Genomic DNA, 22,096 nt, shown 5'->3' with positions numbered 1-22,096 from the left:
AGTACACATGTTTACGAACACTACATCTTATAACACAAACATTGCACATTTTAAGCTATGTTAAACATGTGCGTCAAATCAGAAGAATCCGGCGCATGGCAATACACTTTAATATCTAGATAGTTCTTAAAAGCCACATTTTTAAAATCATCTTTTGCTTTTATATATTTAATATGCGAATCATTAGTTGTTACATAAAAGATACACATAAATCAATTATATCTTATATCTTCACTGATTTAAGCAAGTACTATTTTCATGTTGTGATACTGTTGTTTGTCAATATAAAACCAAAATAATCCATTTTATCAACAAAAGTTGCTGACTGGACACATATTCCACATTCAATTTAATGAAAAAAAAGAATACATAAACAATAGAGCACTTAATTGTGGATTATGTTTGTGCATACACATTGTATTCGTCGTCAATTTGCATTTTTACATTGAAAGACCTTTCGTTTGATTTATAAGTCAATCCATTTTACCCAACATCCTCGGTTAATTCCTCCCGTGAATCCCTCAGGTCGGAACTGCCACAGGGCTTTTCTCACGCATGCGTGCTGACAGAACACTATCTCATCGGGTGAGGGAGAAGAGAAAAAAAAAAAAGTATTTCGCACACACAAAGCCACGCCTGCGCGGTGTCGACTCTCAATACAAACTTGCTGCATCTTTTTAGGAAGCCTCATGCTTTCTCTCGACAGGCAAAGGTCGCATGGTGTCAGGGGCGCGCCTTATCACGGGAGCAGTCCTGGAGGCGCGTTCACGAGGAAGCAGGGTCGCGCTCTGAAACAGCGAAGAGTATCAAAAGGGGATCCAAACCTGGTGATTTTTTTACCCCGGGTCACCACCACCAGTCAATGATTTGCACCGCGTGTGGTTTGTTTTTTTTGCGCTTGTATTTTTTATTTTTATTTTGCACTGGGATAAACTGACAGAGCCAAAGTCATCTGTATGATCGCGGAGCAGGAGCTCGCAGTATGGTCCGGGAAACCAGACATTTATGGGTGGGAAATTTACCCGAAAATGTCCGAGAGGAGAAAATAATTGAGCACTTCAAGCGGTGAGTGGGAACCGTGTTCTCTCCGTGTATTGTTGTATTTTCTCTTCGAAAATTGACGGGGTGCACGAGGAGCATCACCAGCCTTGTGTTGTCACATTTGTGTTTGGTGGGATGAGACCTGTCTGTCAGCTCTCTCCCCCATAACACTGGACACCCCACAACACACTGGACACCCCAGCTCCCAATCACAACACATGTTTTTGTCATTCTCACGTTAACTTTCGCCGAGGAATTGGAATCTACTCAATATTTGACTTTCCACGTCGCTCGTACTGTAAACAAAAGTTACCGGTGTCCTGCTCAACTAGCTGTGCTTTTATTACCTCTATAGCGTATTAAAACTAACACAATTCTCAACTATTATTGTCTAGTATTAAGGTGCGTTTTTAGCTTTATGTTTTAATTTACCTCAACAAAAACAAAAACATGTTGCACTGTCCTAGAGGCGGGATGTTTCTGTTTTCATGTCAAATTTGCGACATTTATTCTTATTTTTTGCGTTTTATTATTGTAAATATGATCCGTGTGTGCGCTCCCACACCATCCAGGAAAGAGCAGCTCCGTCCCCCCCGTCCATACGCGCGCAGAGCATCACCTTTAAAATCCGTTAAAAAACGATAAATTCGGAAATTAAGAAGCTTTACCAAAAATGAATGCTTCGCCTCTTTTGTTACCCGGAGCGCGCTCCGCACATGCAATGTTTTTTTTTTTGTCATGATGCAACGGACATGTCTGATTCCTGCAGCCTTGAACGCACCGACGTGTATTTTATTTACGGTGCTCAGGGTTGGTACTGTGGCGGGCAGTGATGTTGCGACGGAACCAGGCTCCGAAATAATAATAAAAAAAAGGGTTATTTTGCGTTGTTCCGCCTTAGCGGCTCGTTTGTTAACCCCGGAGGTTGTCCGAGCACGCAGGTGCATGACAGCCTCCCCCGATGTGTGATAGAAGTCATTGAAGATGGGGGACGGCAGAATGAGTAAGCAGCAGTGTGAACAGCTTTTTCTAAAATGGCGTCCGAGCTATTCAATGTTGTAAGTGGCATGCCAATAAATTTATGGGCAGCCTGTCGTCTCTTGTCTCTCCGACAGAGGAAATGATTTCCCCAGACGGTGATGATAAAACCAAATTTCTGAAGTCATGGCATTCTCTGCAGCGTTGACATCCCATTTTTTTTTTAAAATGCATAATACTGAATAACACCTGCTTTCAGTATTAATAATGTAATATTACACATGCATACATCGTGTGAAGAGAATGGGAAAAGTGATCTCAATGGAAATTTAAAACATGCATGCCTCTTATTAACACAAATCTAGTTGCTGGGTTACTGTTTCCCTGCATGACGCTTAAATACAAGACTTTTAACTACAGTGTGTCCAGTTATCAATAGGAAGTCAGTAGAAAATAGGTGAATAATTGACTTATTATGTTACGGCGTTGCAAAAATAAAATACTTTGCACCTAGGTTTATCTGGATGACACGATAATAAATAACTAGTTGTTTGATTTAACTATTTAAATCAGTGTTGCCTTGAAAATCTTGATTTATTTCACAAAATGAATTATACTTGACTTCTTTGTTTGACCTTAGAAGAGTAATATGTTCTCCTTAACCGCAGTTTGGTTTGTGAGGACATTTTTTTTCTCACGAGGTCGCATCAATTTTCAATGAAAATTGTAAGACGGTGTTCTTGTTGCTTATTGTATTTATTTTTGTGTGTCCACACTCTCGGCAAATAGAAACCAACAATAATAACACAAAGTTCTCAGGTCCTTGAGTATAATTTATAATTTATTTTTTGTTTTTTTTAGGAATTATTCTTTATTTATTGATATGCCATTTTATAGTAATGTCGATTATTTTATTTGAATACATGCGTTTTATTTTATTAATCACTTTTTATTATTTCATTTTTATATTCTGCATGTATTTTGCATCTTATTCTGGTGCAATCTGTCAAGGGAAAGTATAGTGTGGGAAATCTTCATAAACATATTTTATTTGAGATATGATTGTGTATGCAAATCCAAGAACAGCACAACACCATGAATGCATTATTTCTAAATGTCGCTGAAAAGGAGGCATTTGACAATGAGTTGTCAAATGAATTGTGAAAATTGTAGGGTTTTTTTGCTGGACTACTCCCAGATAACGCTGTTTGAATAACAAATTTTCTTTTCTTTCTAGGTATGGACGTGTGGAGAGCGTCAAGGTCCTCCCCAAGCGAGGATCTGAAGGTGGAGTCGCAGCCTTTGTGGATTTTGTGGACATTAAAAGTGCTCAAAAAGCTCACAATGCTATCAACAAAATGGGAGACAGAGACCTACGCACTGATTATAATGAACCGGGCACAATTCCGAGTGCCGCCAGGGGGCTGGACGATAGTCTATCGCTAGGCTCTCGTGGCCGGGATATATCAGGGTTCACAAGGACAGCAGGGGGGTCTGTTTATGGGCCTTCTGCGTCACTGCACAGCAGAGATGGACGCTATGAACGGAGACTAGACGGGTAAGTGGACCAAGTTTCTCTAAAGAAAGAGGAATCAATGGTTTGTGACAAACACCTCACCTCCAAGCATCTTTCCACCATCTTTTCATTTATGTGTTTTGGGGCCAACAGAGGTCATACTAAAGAGTTAATCTCATAGTGGTTACGTGTTACCTTTACGTGAGAGGTTTTTTTTTGGAATTTTCTCGTGAATTTAGTTAGACCAGAGAGGTGGATGTATCAAATGAAGTTCGGGGCAAGATTTGGTGGTGTAAAAATTTCCCCGGAATACTGGAGATGACTAGAGAGAGAATAAAAGAGAGAGTGGTCCAGCAACCATACCTGGGATTCCATTTAATCTGGAGTAACATTCCATGCCTGTTGGATTAATATCATCCCCTTTTCCTCATCCAACATAACCAAGAGCGCATATGTATCAGACCGGTTTGGATTAGCCTAATTTGGTTTTTGCTCAATGTGATCCCTCAAGATCTGGAGTTATACGGATAACCTTTCAAGGATATTAACTCTCCTCTCCTGGATTATATCTGGTTACCAATTGGAATCCACATTCTAATTTAAAAGATCTTAATTTGTCTTAAAACATCATTCAAATTTGAGAACTGGGAGATGTCGACTGGACTGATAGAGACAAGTGAGCAAATACTTTTTTACTGAATTGTCTTTTTTATTGTGGAGATTATATTTTTTCTCTTTTTCTTTTTTTTCCTTTTTTGCTTTTCAACATCCAAGACGTATTCCGGAACATGGGCTGTGCTTGGAGTGTATAATTCAAAGGCAAGATGCCGGAAAAAAAAAGTCCTTGACTCTGGAGATAACCTACATATCTGAGGCGTGTGGATTAATCCCCTCATTTCTTGGAATGAAACTAACATAACCTTGGATTCAATCAAGACTTTAAGAAAAACATGCCTTTGCCTCAGTTATATCACTTGACTCAGCTTTAGCTTGGACTATGTGAACCCTTTTTTGGTTTCTAAAGGAAATTCTCTGATTGACGTTATCACCCACCGAGCCAAACCTGGATTGGTTCAGCGCCACTATATATGAGAAGACGGATTATCATCCAGAAGCATCATCTTCCTTCATTCGCTCTTCTCTTTAAAAAGAATTGGACTACTTTGATGTTATCTCCTGGAATATTCTGGACATTACAGATGACAACGCCAAAAACCGATCCGACAATATACTGTTAACAAGAAGAAGGCTCTTGGATAACTTTTTTCCTTTTTTTAATCACTGACTTTGGATGTAATGATGGACTCTGCTTGACATTATCCAGCTTCCAAGACAACCCGGATCAATACGGCACACAAGCCATCACGCTCTAAGAACGAGGATTATGTTGGGTTTTTTTTTTTTAATGTGAAACCTCTCATCTAACTCCACTCATCATTTTTGCCCACCTTTTTCTGCTCACAAAGTTCTATCTCCCTAAATTGTATTTGGAATTATAGGTCAAGTTACCACTCTCTCAAAAGGTTGGTATGTTCTGCCCTGTGTATTTTAGTTCTCCTCTCTAACCCCCTAGTTTGAACCCATCTCTCTCCATTCCCTCCACTAACCGTAGTAGGTGGTATGTAGTTTATTTCTGTCTTCAAACGCAAACGTCTTTATCTTACCTTGTGTTGTTTTCCTTTTCTCTTTCACTTACTTGGCCCCACCTTTTCCCTTCTTTCCTGAAAAATCAATGCATTAATCTTGCAGTCGTTCTTCAGTAATACTCTTGTACGGCTATGACCTGCTGTCTTTTCTCGCAACTATCACACATGCTCTCTGTTAAATTACTTTTAACAACATTATAAATATATGCAAATTTGACACATTGATTGTTTTGAAAACAAGAAAGCGAGTATGCAAAATCTTTAGGTGATATTATTTAACCATTATATATACTTTATTTAAAAAAAACAAACGTCTAACATGATCCTTACACTAAATAATTCTAGGGTGTGGACAAAATGTTGTTTGTGTTTTCTACTCCATACAACCTATATTGTTGTTTGCTTTCAGTGTTGGCTGATGGAATCATGTTTGTTGTTTTAGAGAAACTAAACGTTAAGGTGCCGATGCAGGCTGAGATGGGAGGTTTGAAAGCTACGAGGGCAAAACAGCCTAAATAATCATTAATCACTATTTATTTTAAATTTACTTTTGCGGAAAAATAAGATGAAGAAAGAAAAGAAAATCATTGGCAAAGGCAAATTTATTTTTTTTATATTTAAAAAAGGTGATGGTTTTAAATGTTTATCAAGATACTGATGTTGATTAATTTAATTGGGTAAAACTGTTAAAATATGCAGAAATATTGTAAATTCAGAAGCCAAAAAAAACAACACATTTAGCCACTTAACAAAACCTTGAATCAAATGTAATTTTTACATTAATTACAATCAATATTAACATGATCTTACTATAGTTTAAAAAAAAAACACAAAACAAAAGAGAAGCAACATTAACTATTCACTTCCAAATAATAGGCATTTTCTTACCCTCGGATAAAAAAGAAAAACCTGCAATGTTTCTCATGCAAACATTCTAGTGACGTTAGATTTATGTATAGCTCTGCTGTTGCTGGGAGACTGTGGCGCATTGATGTTCTTTTGATGTAACTGCATTTCCCTCTGAAATTTAGTTGAAATACAGGTGGATAAGCGGAGATAAGAAACATTTTAGCACTCGATTGAAATGCATGATTGTCTTCAGTTTGGATCGATTAATTACAAACGTAGATGACAAAGACAAATCTTGTAACATTTACCTGAAGACGGTACAATGGGATTGTAGCTGTGCTGCTGTTTATAAAGAAATTAATGATCATTTTGAAAGAGAGATGTTACAAGGGATGTTTATTTATTAAAATGAAATATTTTCGCTTTCGAAGACATTATTTAGACATTATATGACTGATCATATGTAATATATGAACTGCAGCAGAAATACAATAGTAACAATGACCTTTAAAAACACCTCTAAAAACAAATCTATAGTATTAAATGCAGCGATGTTTGGATGCAAGTAACCTGCCTATTTTCCTAATTGCTGCTGGAACGCATCCCATTTTAATTAAAGCCGAAAGACAGAAGCGCCAAACGGCAGATGTGCTTTGCATGCACGACGGCAGTCTAATAATCAAATACTGATGGAAATTCTGCCAAAAGAACCACATTTTTTTTCAAGGTCCATGAATAATGGAGCGCTGGTATTGTGCAAAGTGAAATTGAAGGCTGTCTATTGAGCAGTGAACCTGCACTGCTAAAATTTGCATTTTCGAGAGCATCTAGGGGTCAAGGTAATCCATCAATTTCTCAGCACGCGTCATTATTCCAAAGATGGCATTCATGAATCCTGCGCATATTTGATGGATGCCTAAAAACTGGAACAGAATGTCCCCTAACATCTTACACAGAGCGGATGTGTACGACTGCTCTACTACTCTTGTTATTGTATATAAGTTATTAGGAATTACATTTTAACAAAACAGTATTTAATATTTGAGCACTATATGTATTTTGTAAGTATATATGGTTTGTTATTCACAACAAATTACATATAATTATAAATATAAGCACCAACCGTATGAAACATAGTAGAGGTTGTTAGTTCTCTGTCCATATTCAATGACTGTAGCTTAATCATTAAAAATATAAATGGATTTGAAAAAAGGAATTACCGAGAACCCATAGGTTTCTCACAGTTATCAAAACAATTTCAAGTAAAAAAAGATATATTATAATAATATAAATATATATATATATATATATATATATATATATATATATATATATTTGTATTGCATTATGCATTACTAAAATGAAACATCCTTCTAAAATAACTGCATATAATATCAATTATTATACGATCACATTATATTTATAATTGTAATTTCCAGTTGGTTAGTGTATATATGCATACAATAATTAAATTGAAATCTAAACACAAATCCATTAGATTAGCTTAAAAGAAGAAACCCAAAGCAGTAAGCACATATTTTTTCAAATCTACTGTCACTGAGAATTAACCTAAGCTCACTGTTATATCGCTTTTCTAATTAGCTGCCCGAAAAATAAAAAGGAATCAATCCAACCCATGTTCTTCTCAGTACAGCAAATATTATTGAAGCATAAATTGCAAAGAAGTCTAATCTCAGAAAAGCTGTAGAAAAGGCAACGAGATACACACAGTCAACCGGGGGAAAAAAGCATTTGTCAGAGCAGCTAGTCATTAATATGCGAGAAACGGCTTCTTTAATCTATTATTTTAGACGTATGCTTTTGAAGTGAACACTCACCACCAGCTTGCAAATCTCAACTCTCCGTATGCTACTTTGCTTAAAGTCACCCGAGCTTTACTGCGAAAACCCTTCTCTGAAAAAAACCTTCAGCTACTTGTTTAATTACGAAGAACCCTCCAAAAGCATAGCTTGTCCTCTTTCTGATACCAGCAGCTTTCTGAAACCGTTGTGTGATGGTGGCTCTCTTCTTCTTGATAGGACCACTGACACTCGCGAGAGGGCCTATGATCACAGTGCCTACGGACATCACGAGCGACCTGGTAGCAGTTTTGAGCGCCAGCGTCACTACGAAACAGACTATTATCGCGAGGCCAGAGAAAGGACTCTAAGTACTCCCGCCAATGGTTCTGGTACATCCAGTGGAAGCAGTACCACGGTGACGTCGGGCGCCGTTGGATCTATTGGAGTTGTCCCTGGTGCTGCAACTAGCGGATCTGTCGGTACCACAAGCGGAGTAAGTGGCGGGTCCGTCTCCAGCGGTGTCGGGTTCTACCGCTCTCACAGCAGGAGTCCGTGTCGTTTTGAGACACCAGAGCCTCGCTACGAGTCTCGCACACGGGAACCTTTCACGTTGGCGAGCGTGGTTCACCGGGACCTTTACCGGGAGGACCGGGGTCGACGCGCGGAGCGCTCTTATCGTCCCAGTCGCAGTCGGTCTCCTCACTCAACTCATTCACGAAACCCATCACCTCAGAGACTAGCTAGTCAGGCCACGCGGCCCATGCGCTCTCAAAGTGGGTCCCGCTCGCAAAGCCGTTCGTCCAGTTCGGATTCGGTCAGCAGTACCAGCAGCAGTACGAGTGGAAGGTGAGTGAAAAGCTTCGTTGTTAAGAATGTGTGAAATCATCAAACCTTTTACCACTAAGAATGAATAAGCATTAAACATTTTTTGAATTGTTGATTATTACAACTCTACGAATTGACTTGTCTTTTCTGGACACAAGATCGATTCACTGCTGTCAAATCATTTAAGATGTTTTTGTTGAAGGTGACACGACATCGTGAATGGAAATTGCATTTGTAGATGATTTTAAATGTGCTGGGAACAATGTCTTTGATGTGACGAAAATTGATATTATGCATGTCCAGGAAAGCACAGGTACTGTGCGGCAAGATCCCCCCAAATTGCTTGGTTTGAGCAAACGTTTTTTGCCCTTTAAAGCCAAAATCCTAAAATGATCAAAAACTCATTAATACATTGTTAACTGAATAGTGTTTTAAGGTTAAAAACCAGCAACATAAATGTCCTAATGGCTTGTATTTGTGGTTTTAGTTTCATGCGAAGCACCCTCGTGTGGGTGAAGATTTGGTTCCTCCCTCTTATTTTTTTTTTTATCTTTTAACCGCATCCTCTTACGATACCGTCGCTCCGAAAAAGAACCGGAGCGTCACATGCGGTCCGATGAGGTAGTGTTTCAAGAGAAATATCAGGGAGATGGTTGGCATTTTCTTTCTCGCCGCCTACCTCCGAGAGTGTGTACGCTTTTTTTGACTCCCCCCCCACCCCCCCGCCTCCGTGAGATCCAGTTGGAACTGGAAATTTCTGGCCAGCGCTGGCTACATGCCCACTCCCACAGGCCAGGCTCCGTCAGCGGCACTTCCGGGAGTGTCTGAGCTCAGGAGGAGAAAGTGAGAGGGAAAACAACAGAGTGCTTTAAAAGCTGCGACAGGCGCAGGACTGGGTTGAACAAAACTGTGAATGAGGCAGCGCTGATGCGTGAAGCCTTTCAGAGCCATCAGCCGCACTATTATGAGGGATCTTTAAGGATAAAAAACCATTTCCCGCACACAGATTATGAGAGAATAATTAATCATAGTCCATTATTCGCAAGTATTATCATTAAAATCAATGTATAAATAGACAATATGGGTATTGAAATACCTGAAGATGTATTAATTGCCAATTGACGGACATGTTTACCAACTTGAAATTCGCCATTGAAAAATGAATAATGCGGGTGGTGACCTCGGAAATCCCGGTGGGTGTCGATCAACTCGTAGAGACAATGTTCCTTCTCTGCCTCAGTGACTCAAGCAGCAGCTCAAGCGACGACTCTCCGGCACGTTCCGTACAGTCTGCCGCCGTCCCGGCACCCTCTGCACTTCCATTATCCTCCCTTGACAAGGAGGAACCCCGTAAAAGCTTTGGTATCAAGGTCCAAAATCTTCCTGTGCGGTCTACAGGTTAGTTCACGCACTAAAAACACTTGGGTTGACGGCTTTCATTCATGCTAAATGACAAATGATCTTGACTGCAGATACCAGTCTAAAGGATGGTTTGTTCCATGAGTTTAAAAAACACGGGAAAGTCACATCCGTACAAATCCATGGAGCTCTGGAGGACCGATACGGACTTGTGTTTTTCCGACAACAAGAAGACCAAGAAAAGGCTCTTACCGCGTCCAAAGGGAAGCTTTTTTTCGGGATGCAAATCGATGTCACCGCTTGGAACGGCCCTGGTATATTCTTATTTTATTGGCAAATCTTTCTTTTGAATCTAGGATATTACTAAATTAACTCTTTTTTTCACAGAGACTGAAAGTGAGAATGAGTTCAGGCCATTAGATGAAAGAATAGATGAGTTTCATCCAAAAGCCACCAGGACATTATTTATCGGCAACTTGGAAAAGACCACCACCTACCATGACCTGCTAAACATCTTCCAGCGCTTTGGAGAAATAGTTGTATGTATCTCTTGGCTTGCTTCTTCTTTTCAATACCAAACATAATTCCGGGTGTTAATCACTTTTCTTAATTCACCAATTTAGGATATTGACATTAAGAAAGTAAATGGAGCGCCACAGTATGCCTTCCTACAGTACTGCGACATTGCTAGTGTCTGTAAAGCCATCAAGAAAATGGATGGCGAGTACCTCGGTAACAACAGATTAAAGGTGAGAAACTGCGTAAACAAACATTCTTATTTTTAAAAAATTCAATTATATCATTATGTTTTGAATAGTTTTTCCGCTACAATGAACATTTTGGTTCTTCTCTATAGCTTGGCTTTGGAAAGAGTATGCCAACAACTTGTGTTTGGTTGGATGGATTGGCATCCAACACAACCGAACAGTTTCTTACCCGCCATTTCTGTTGCTATGGACATGTAGTAAAGGTAAGCATTTTACATAATCCTCAGCATGTACCCAGCATGAGCCTTCTTGCACAATGTAGTTACTATCTGGCTACTTTTAGGTGGTTTTTGACAGAATGAAAGGAATGGCTTTAATCCTATACAACAATATTGAATATGCACAAGCGGCTGTAAAAGACACAAAGGGATGGAAAATAGGAGGAAGTAAAATCAAGGTATGTACTGTAAATCAAGCTTGAAGAATGTGAATAATATTTACTTTATTTAAAACTTCTACGATATATTTTTCTTGCAAGGTGGACTTTGCTAATCAGGAGAGTCAAATGGCTTTCTATCGATCGATGCAGTCGTCTGGTCAGGATATTCGAGACTTTTATGACATTCTTTCTGAAAGGAGGTTTGTTCTTTTCTTTCCCCTGAATTAAATAAATTGAAAATCTAATTATTGACCGAAGTAAACTCGCTCTGATTCTCTCTGACAGGGAGGACCGTCGCTCTACTTATGAGTTTCAGACCGACAGACAATACTACGATAATGTACGAACTCCAGGAACATACACCGAAGAACAACGGCGTAAATACACTTCCAGGAATCGGGAATTCTACACCGAATGGGATCCGTACCAGGGAGATTACTATGAGACCCAGTACTTTGAAGATCCCCGGGAATACCGGGAGTACAGATCTGATCCTTATGAACAGGACATCCGTAAATACAGCTACTTGCAAAGAGAGCGAGAACGGGAGAGGGAGCGCTTTGAAACAGATCGAGGACGGGAGCATGGGAGGAGGACCATCGAGCGAAGCCAAAGCCCAACTCATAACACTTCCAGGAGAACCATTAGCCCAACTGCATCTCCTTCCCTCTCTGAAAGGATCAATAGCGACTCGGACCGTCTGATTTGCTGTCGATCCTCTGAAAGAAGCGGTAGTTGTAGTTCAATGTCTCCGCCCAGGTTTGAAAAGCTGGAAAAGGTTCGTACCGAACAGTTTGCTAAGCCTGACAAACTGGAGAAGGAGCGCATTTTTGAAGTTGAAAGACGCAATTTGGGTGAAAAGGAAAAAAGAATGGGACGAAAAGAAAGAGGGGACAAAGATAAGAGTGAGAAACAGAGGCTTAAAAAACTAAAAGTTGCATCCCCTGTGTTTCAACACTGTGAGACTGAGCCTATCCCTGAAAGGGATATCAGCCCAGAGTCTCTGATTCAATGTAAAATCAGCAAAATCCCAAGGGAAAACTTGAGTAAAGGCCGGTTGGACCTCCTCCCTTGTGTGGTGCAGTTAACAAGGGTGAAAGAAAAAGAAGGAAATTTGGTTTCTCATACAGGACAAGATAAACAAATTATGAAGTGTGACAGTCCGAAACTAGCGTCACCTCAAGCTGACCCGAGGCCCAAGAGTCCACCTTTTCTTTTTGATCAAAAGAGTGAAATTGCAAAGCACGGAAAAGTCCATAGAGAGAAAACTATACAAACGTTATTGGATCCAACAGACAAAGTTAATAAAGTAAAATCCAAGAAACATGGAAAATCAGAAGTAGGATTAGAATGTTCAATATCGATGGATAAAGACCGCTCTGCTGCAAGGAAAAGGCGTTTCGAGGAACCCGGTAAAAGTGAACGACAGAAGAGGACTAGTGAGGATGACCTCGGAAGACCTGGACTCCATAAGATATTAAACAATTCTAAGGAACGAGATTTGATCAAAGCTCCTCGTAAAAAGGAAATCCTCAAGGATAAATGTGACCACATGGCATCGGTTCATAGTCCTAAAGAGGGGCCTGATTCTGAAAGCAGCTTCATGCAGTCCCAGCTTTTGGAACCACCAGAATATTCCTCTATTCACTTAGATTCTCCGCAACCTAAAGTGGAATCAGAATTATCTGCAAGTGAAAATGGCTCAATTTTGAGAAAAGCTGATGATGTCTTTCTTGATTCCGAAGAAATTCAAGAGCACCAGAAGCTATCTGAAAGCGACCTACGAAAAAGAAAGCAAAGAGAGGCCGAAAATGCTGATGACTTATTTTTCAAAATTGACCTGGCAAACACTTGTTCAAAACAAAATGATCAAAGGCGTTGGCAAAAATCAAAGCATAGCGAGCTCGACCATTTTTTTAAGTATGAAAACACATCCTGTGTTGAGCCCCGAAACTACGAAAAGGATTACATGTCTTATGATGTTGGAAAACAAGTTGAAGGCATGAACAATGAAGACATGTCCTGCAAAAGAAAACAAAAAGAACTCTTTGACTACGATAGTTCAGGTGAGAGAAGCGAGCAGAAATTGTGTAGTTCTTTGAAAGAAAAAGAAGACATTTATCAGAGAAGATTTTCATCTATTGATGAGGAGGAAACTGCTCAGATCTCTGTGTCAGTTACAAAGAGGGAACGAAAATCTCTGGCCTCTGAATTGTTGAAAAGCAGTTCCAGTCTGAGGCAGTTTCATTCACCAGACATCGAGGCCACAAAAGTAAAGATGCAGCTGCTTGACAGTAATGAAGAATTCATGCACCAGTGGGAAACAAGGATTAAGTCAGATTCGCTCAGAATGAATATGAGTTTCCCTAACTACCTAGCAAAAAACGATACCTGCAAAAGCCAAGATCAGGATCTGGAACCTGGGGAAGTTCAGTCCGATTCCGATGAAGATGACGATGGAGACAGTAAACAAATGTGTTCTAAATCTAATCGTACTTTATCTTATGTTCTTCAGGAGCACGATGAGAGAGTCGGTGAACTCAAACTTTCTGGTTCACTCGAAAAGAATAAGTTTTATTCATTTGCGTTAGACAAAACCATAACTCCCGACACGAAAGCGCTTCTTGAGAGAGCTAAAACGCTCTATTCCTCCAGAGAAGACAACTGGTCGTTCCTTCCTTCACGTTTCCCTACATCCCACAGCTGCTCAGATAAGGACAAGGTGGAGCTAACACCGCGCCCTATTCCCTCATGGTACAAGAAAAAGATTCGCACAAACTCTGATGACAAGATACTTGACAAAAAGGAGGAACATCCGGATCAGGATCAGGAGCGGCAAGAGCTTTTCGCTTCCAGATTTCTACACAGCTCAATCTTTGAACAAGATTCACGCCGATTGCAGCATCTTGACCGTAAAGTCCAAGATGAAAAAGCTAGCTCATGTAGAACATTAATAAAGACAGAGACTCCAGAATTACTGCCTAAAACTTTGGACAACAATGCCACACATGAGCCAATAGTCTTATTCCATAGCCGTTTTTTGGAACTGCAGCAACAAAAAGACAAGGACCTTTTTCAACCAGATGGTGATTCAGTAATTCAGGATACGGACCAGAGTGACTCACAGAATTGTGGTGATGGGCTATTTGATAAAATGACTGACACAATTCAGAATGTGGACAGCAAAGCGAACAGTCCATCTAGAACTTTATCAGTTTCGCCAACTCTTTCAGTCCCTAAAGAAACATCCCCAAAAAGAGAAGTCATATCACCTCCTTCAAATCAGCCATTTGTTTGTCTTCAATATGAAAAAGCCGAGACAGTTCAAGAATCTGAATCTGAAGTGCCTGCTCTAGAGTTTGTCAAACCACTTTCTCCAAAGCCAACAATATCCATACTTCATGGTTCAGAAATAAAAGCAGAATCCAAAACAGATGTAGTGGTCAAAACAAAGATTAAGGAAGGTGTGGCATTGGAGGCCAGTGTTGACCAAGAAAACCTTCTCTCTGCCAGTTGTGCCTTGGCCACCTTTGAAGTCGAGAATGTAGAATCAACCTCCTCTGCCACTAAAACCGCAGAGGAAAAATGTGACAACTTGGAAGAAAAAACAATCGACATTGATCAGGCTGTAAGTAGAGAAGCAGAGTATTTTGATGAACATTTGAAAAATGAGATGGACACTGACTTGTCTAGGCCACACCTGGAAGTTGAAATCAAACCGTTGACCAATCGCAGACAGCCAAAAAGTAAAAGAGCAAAACCATTGTCCATACTGCGGTCCCTACAGTCTTTCCAGAGTGAGGCTGCAGAGAAACCTGCAACAAGAAAAAGTGAAAGAATTGACAAAGAGAAACTCAAAAAGGCCTCGTCTCCCCGGGCAGAAATGCCTAAAATTTCTGACTCTAGAACAAATCTCAACAAGTCACCAATTAATGCATCAGATTCCGACCAAAGTCTGGAATCCGGCTTGGTCCAAGGACGGACACGTCGCCGAAATGTGAGATCAGTCTACGCCAAGATTGGCGAAGGAGACCAAGCAGGCAAAGATGCTGTTGAGCCGTCACGCTCTATGCGCAAACGCGTTGCTGATAAGGATCCAATACCGAGTCAAGAGTCAAGCCCCCAAGCCCCGCCTACTCATGCTCGAAGAGGACGACCCCCGAAAAGAGGTGTGAAAAGAAATCAACCTGCACCAGTAAAAATTGAACAGCAGAAAATAACTGAAGTGGAGATGGAAGAGGAAGAAATATCAGTTGAAACAGAAGCTGTTAAAGGGTTGGAAGGCTGGCGATCGCCACGAAGCCAAAAAGTACCACAAACAAACAAGAAATCAAGTAAAACTGACAAACAATCTGGCATTGCCAACATACAACCTGACGAGATTGATCAGGAAGAGACTGAGACAAAAGAAGATTTGGAAGTACTAGGTTCACTATCTGAGAAGCTGGATGGGACTTCTGCACCTTTATCCAAGAAGGAAAAGGACCTTAAAGATGCCTTTGGGAAGAAAGCAGTGGAAGGGGCCGACTCTTGTGAAAGAAAGCTCCCTGAAAAGAGTGTTAAATTAAAAGGCACAAGATTTAAAAGGAACAGTAAAGCAGTCACCGATGATAAGTCACATGCCCTGAAGAATCTTGAGATCCGCGTCAGCGTTGATGATGTTAAAGATTTACTCAGGACTGAGAATGATGAGCCTCATTCGTTCCAAGTTTCAAGGCTAACAAAAATTAAGACATTGGTGCAAGCTCAGGAGGAAACGCATGTGTCGGGTATTAAAAAGGAAGCAGTGGAACCTGCAGTCCAGGAGGTAGAAAAGTGCTTATCTGAAGATGAACTTCCCATTGATCCAGCTACTTCTCTGTTAGCACGCCAAATGGAACTGGAGCAGGCTGTTGAAAATATAGCTAAGCTCACAGTTGAGCAAGCTCCTCGGCCTTTTAAAGAACCGCCAACCGAGCAGCCAGTCTCACTGCCTCCTGTTATTGTAGAGCAAGAAAGTGAGGCTGAAGAAGAAAAGAGGGAAAACCCTGCCAGTGAAACAGAACTTGCAGCAGCAATTGATTCCATAACTGGTGAAGTAACCTGTGTAGAGACCGATGGATTTACAGCTTCCCCAACTTACACTCCTCTCATCTCTACACCAGATTCCTTGGTATCCCCCTCCTCCAATGAGATAATGGAACCTGAGACCCATATGGTCATCAACAACATTCTAGCTGCCAGCTCAGATGATGATTCTCTGCTGCCCAGCCCAAAGAGGGAAATGCCTGAATCCAAGAGAGACGAAGAATCACTTATTCAGGAAGCAGCTAAAAGGTTGAGTAAAGTCAAACCTAAAACCACACAGAAGAAGCCCAGAGGAAGGAGAGGCACGTTGAACAAGAGAGGGGAGTCTTCTGCCAACGTTACTCTACCTGAGCCTTCCTTAGTGAAGTTACCTGAATCGATTCCTGAAGATCCAGAGTCCATCAAGTCAAAAGCTGTGGCTGTCACAGCTTGTACAACTATTGGGGCATCTGTAGTTACCGCAGTCACAACATGTAGACAAGATGTAACAAGTGCTATAACTGTTAACACTCCTAGAGAGGCAGAGCATCCTGACGTGGAACAGCCTGTTCCCAAAGAATCTGCCTTCCACTCTGGACCTAACAACAGCTCAAGGTTGAGTAAAATCCCTACACAACCACCAGATTTGTCCTTTCCTGTCCTTGCTCCTGCAAATCCTCAACATTTATCCCATATTAATGTCCCCCCACTTCGTCCACCTAAAATGTCCCTATCCCAAGAGTGGCCTACGAGAAGTGAGGAAAGTAAATCTGCTGCCGCTTCACGTCATGTCACAGTTGTAACTCCTACTAAGCAACATCACACGTCAAACATTCTGGGAAATCCTTCTATGAATCCCACAATGCCACCTGATACCAAGGCTTCAGATATCGACACAAGCTCAAGCACCTTGAGGAAAATCCTTATGGAGCCTAAATATGTAACAGCGTCAATTAGTAACTCTGCACACACCACCGTGGTGACATCTTCTCTTGGTGACCTGACACGGATGTCTGAGAATGAAAACCCCTCTGACACAGTGGGCTCAAGTCGGCTGTATCCAAAAGAGCGATCTTTACCGCCACAGCCCTTACTGCACAAACCATCCCCGCTAACCGAGTCCCAACAAAACTGTGGAGAGAAGACCCAGCTTCCATGTATTTCTCCCGCCACTTCAGTTATTAGTCGCATCCCAATGCCTTACGACACAGAGGAAACTCCAAGGATTTCTCTTAGTAACCGAAACACTGGTGTCAACATCTGCAAGCAGAGATTTCGATCTAATTCCAATGAAAACAGCCGCTATCATGACATGAACGTTGCTGAAGATGAACCAAGAGGGCACTCTGTTGTTGAGAGCAATCCCTTCAACCCAAGTTCCTCAACTGGTTTAAGACTTAACACGTCAGAGGGGGTTGTGGTGTTGAGTTATTCAGGCCAGAAGACAGAGGGCCCCCATAGAATGAGAGCCAAAATAAGTCAAATCCCTCAGGCCAATGCTGGAGATATTGAGTTCCAACAATCCATGTCCAAATCACAGACAAAGCAAGAGTCTCTAAACCCGGCGTCTCAGACACCATCTCAAAAAATAGCTTCTACTTCTTCACTGTATGGGCATACAGGCGTTCTCTTAACCAATCAGTCTTATACCTCTCAACCTTTCGTTCCTAGCACCAACCTTGAGAACGTTGGTTGTGACAACTCCGAAGCCTTGCATCACACGATGTCACAGGGCGGTGTTGTTAAAATGTTTCAACAGCCTATCAGCTCCCCGAAGGTCTTGATGTACAACCCGGCCGTGATCCAACAACATCATGGAAAGAGAGGATTGGTCACGGATCAGTTACCAAAGAAGGTGGACATTGCCGTTCAACAGTCAACCCGTAGTCCGATCGTGAACCATCCATCAGTAGCTAGTTCTCACACTGGCTCCATTGTCGGCGATAGGTCGCCGCACCTCCTGAAACAAGACCGCCAATCACCTCAAACCACAGTTCACTCCTCTACTTTTATAAAGACAAGTAATCCGCCCATGGGTGCCTCGGTTCTTAGCCACGGGATGCCGAAAACAACCGCATATCATTCTCCCATGCATCACCCGGAGCAGTCCTCTGTCATAATCCAGCCTCACAGCGTCACTCAGTCTATTGCACACGAAGCAAGGATAAACTCCTCCCAGATGCAAGGTATGAACCTCGGAAGGAGAAGCGAAACGATTTCATCCCAGAACCCTGCACCCGCACAGCGCTCGAATACACCTCAGCATAATGTTATCAGAGATATAGTCCTGAAGAGTCATTCCAGCCCTCATCGCTCCTTGTCGAACATTGAAAGCGGCAGCAGTGTAATCGAAGACGATATACGACACTTTACTCAAACCTCCGGTCGACCTCCTGTGTCACAGTTCCAGACAGAGCTCATGATGATGCACGGCGACCAGAGAGGACGCCACTCGGCGATGAGGATGGAACAATATAGAGATATGCACCAGCGCATACTCATGCACCAGCAACTGGGAGATCAGGCCCCGGCAGAACCCAGGCAGGTGCGCAGCTCGGACACAGGAGCAATGTCGTCCGGCAATATTTTAAGTCCCGGCAAAAGTTCAATTGTAAGAAAGAGCATGGAGTTCCCAACAAAAGAGTCTCTCAAGCAACTCGAGGGGAAGGTTATACATCAAACCAGCAACGAGAGCAGAATCATAGGAGTCCATTCAACCAGTCCAGTCATGGTTTCCCCACACCTCCACGGCAGTCCACTGGTCCACCCAGGAGGAACGAGCTCTTTCCCAATATATCGGGACACCAGAGGCTTTCCATCCCAGTTCCCTGGACACAATGTTTCCAATCAAGGCCTGGCATCGTCACAGGTGAGTCCGAGTGTCAACGTTAGCAAATATTTACATCCGTTAATCTTGAAACATTTCCAGCAGGTATCCACGGAGCATGAGTCGAGTCAAAGGGCGAAACCGGTGCAGTCAAGTTTGGCGGGAATGGACACGAAGCTGGAGAGTTCCCATCTCCGTCACACCACGTCCTCCGAGCTCCCCCACTTATCCAGAATGCCCGGCGAGAGGGTCTCACCCTCGTACCCGTCTCCCATCACCTCCCCTATAGCGTACACGCATAAGACGGATTTATCCCTCCAAAAAGCCCCGCCCTCCTTCTTGCCCACGACTCAATCAGTCGCGCCCTCGCTGGAGCACGGCGGACACCATTCCGTTGACACGGCGCAGCTCTTGGCGGTAAGATTGCGGCGATGGCGAACCTCAGGGATCCACCCAGAGTCCATTGATTTTTTTTTTTTTTTCTTTCTCCACAGAAATATCCAATCGTATGGCAAGGCCTGTTGGCGCTCAAGAACGATCAGTCGGCGGTCCAGTTGCACTTTGTCTCCGGTAACACCGTTCTGGCCCAGCGGTCCCTGCCACCACCCGAGGGAGGCCCACTCCTACGGATCGTGCAGAGAATGAGGCTGGAAGCGTCACAACTAGACAGCGTGGCCCGTCGAATGACCGTGAGTGTCTTGATGTTTTTTTTTGTTTCCGGGGTTATCTCTGACGGAGCGTTCACTCAGGTGGAGAACGACTACTGTCTGCTCCTGGCTTTACCCTGTGGCCGCGACCAAGAAGACGTCCTGAATCAAACCCAGGCTCTGAAGAGCGGCTTTATAACCTACCTGCAAGCCAAGCAGGCGGCTGGAATCATCAACGTGCCTAACCCTGGCTCCAATCAGGTCAGTGTTGCCCATTTCTAACTCATATCCTCCCGATTTCGCTAACAATCTTCCGTCTCTCCACAGCCGGCCTACGTGGTACAGATTTTCCCGCCCTGTGAGTTTTCAGAGAGCCACCTTTCACGCCTGGCCCCGGACCTTCTCAACAGCATCTACAGCATTTCCCCTCATCTCATGATTGTCATCGCCTCGGTTTAATCACCTCCACGACGGGAGAATATCAGCACCAGCCCTCTTGTACTGGTCCGGCTCTTTAAAGCTGGACTCGCCTCATGTTTCTACTGGGATCAGCATTGACTCTTTTCTCTGTCACCTCACCATGTCCTTAAGTGAAGACTTAAACAAAAGGGTGACATTCCACCGGGATCCTTATTCCTTTTTTTTTTCTTTTTTTTTTAATCATGTCGTTTTTGTCATTCGAATCAGTGTTTTCTAATTTGTAGCGTTCACAAAGCTGCAGATTTAGAATGTTGCTACTGGATATTTTTATCTTCAAAGAAGTATTTGTGATATATTTTCTCTTTTTTTAAAGAAAAAAAATGTGATACATCATTGCACTATGTTGAGGAAGAATTGTGAACTCTGTACAGATTTGAGTATAAAATGTAAATGACTTGTATTTAGCCGAGCTTGTGAGTTAAAAAAAAAAAAAAAAAAAAAGACCCTTAAAGGATCAATTCAACTTCTTTTGATTCCAACCTAAAAAACGCTCCTTCCAGAAACGTTCAGTTGTGGAGTTTACACTCAATGCCTCAAGTGGGACTTTATTTCTGTTTATTTGTGTCTTTGAACTGTAAATATCACATATTTAAAGCAACAAGAGGAGACCAAGTGAATTGTTATCAAGCTACAGTTTGTTTTTTCTCAGCCAAGGCTGATACAAAAAATATTTTTAAACAGAATCTGTGCCAAAATATCTCAATGTATTTAAAAAAACAACATATTTTCTTCATTTTTTTTACGGAAGAGTTTGTACAGTTTGTTGTTTTGGTTTAATTTTATTACCACTTCTCTGCTGCCCCCTGCTGTATGAAATCAACAGAACTATCTAACTCACGCATGCGCTGTTTGGTTTTTATTTTTATTCTAGGGGGAAATCATCAAAAGAAAAATGAATGTGACTTGAATATCATGCCGCTATTGGATGTGTTGATCGTCTCCCTTAACCTCTGACCCTTTCTAACGATCTTTGAGCTGTAAATACCGACTCTACGTGTGCGCTTGCGTGAAACCCCTCGTGCGTCTCCATTCGTTTTGTGTGATCGAGCAGAGAAGTCTGACAAAGACGAGGTCGTACCGATGCTGAAAGTAAACCGTGCTTGCAGGTTCTGTGTTGTAAATATATATATTATTTTTTTCTTTGCAAGCCGAAAATCCTCATGGTTATGTTGAAGGCACTTGTAATTTTTTAAATAAATGAAATGATGAAAAAAAAAAAAAAGAAGTAAAAAAAATGAATAACTTAAAGCGGTTATTATGAAAAAAAAGAAAAAAGTCTTTTGATCGATCTTCATTTTAAGTGTATTTTGCTGTTCCTCCATGAGGACATTTTAAACTGTAAAATAAATGGTTGTTTAAATCCTGAAGATCATTAAATGGTCAATCATTGCTGTTTTCTGAGTCTTTTCATCTTTAAAATTGCGTGAAAAAAAAAATATATATATTTCCCTTTCTTTGTCATATATATATTATTTATTATTATTTCTTGCTGCTTTTATTGAGACGTTACTTCTTTGTTAAAAAATTAATTGAATTTATTTTTTATTATATACTGCAAAGGTTCTTTTTACGATTTTACGCTGTAATATATATATTTATATATTTTATTTTAAACCAACTATATATTACTATTGTTCATTTACGATGTAAAATCGTAAAATAAGCAATAGTAGTATATAATTTGAAAAAAATCAATTTATTTATGAACAAAAAAGGAAGTGACGTCTGTATAAACGAGCAAAAACTAATAACATGTATGTTTTAATAAAAGAAAATGAAAAAAAAGAAATCATTGACTGAACTATTTTTTTTATTTGCAGGCTCTAGTTATCATGGATTTGTATGATCATTTCGATAAAAAATAAAGAGTGATATTTCAAAATAAAACACCATTTGTTATTTAATAACTGTAGAAGGATCTGAATGTTCAGTAG

At 41.2% G+C, this 22,096-nt stretch overlaps 1 protein-coding gene across 2 annotated transcripts; it reads left to right on the top strand.

The window, feature by feature from the left end:
• The first annotated feature begins 536 nt into the window (after positions 1 to 536).
• On the top strand, positions 537 to 21,552 carry spen (spen family transcriptional repressor). 2 transcript variants are annotated; one of them, XM_087782366.1, is made up of 15 exons: positions 537 to 1,065; positions 3,257 to 3,577; positions 8,070 to 8,678; positions 9,898 to 10,055; positions 10,130 to 10,330; positions 10,404 to 10,555; positions 10,640 to 10,765; positions 10,873 to 10,986; positions 11,067 to 11,180; positions 11,262 to 11,362; positions 11,448 to 19,077; positions 19,141 to 19,452; positions 19,530 to 19,724; positions 19,785 to 19,943; positions 20,010 to 21,552. In XM_087782366.1, the coding sequence occupies exons 1-15, from the start codon at positions 983 to 985 to the stop codon at positions 20,139 to 20,141; spliced, it is 10,407 nt and encodes a 3,468-aa protein (XP_087638492.1). In that variant the 5' UTR covers positions 537 to 982; the 3' UTR covers positions 20,142 to 21,552. The 2 variants fall into 2 exon arrangements, with proteins under 2 accessions (XP_087638492.1, XP_087638491.1); XM_087782365.1 differs by having other exon boundaries at positions 19,138 to 19,452.
• Positions 21,553 to 22,096: the final 544 nt, after the last annotated feature.

This window comes from Callionymus lyra, chromosome 19 (assembly GCF_982586985.1).
Source record: "Callionymus lyra chromosome 19, fCalLyr1.hap1.1, whole genome shotgun sequence".
Lineage (NCBI taxonomy): Eukaryota > Metazoa > Chordata > Actinopteri > Syngnathiformes > Callionymidae > Callionymus > Callionymus lyra.
This window is presented reverse-complemented; position numbering and strand designations above follow the sequence as displayed.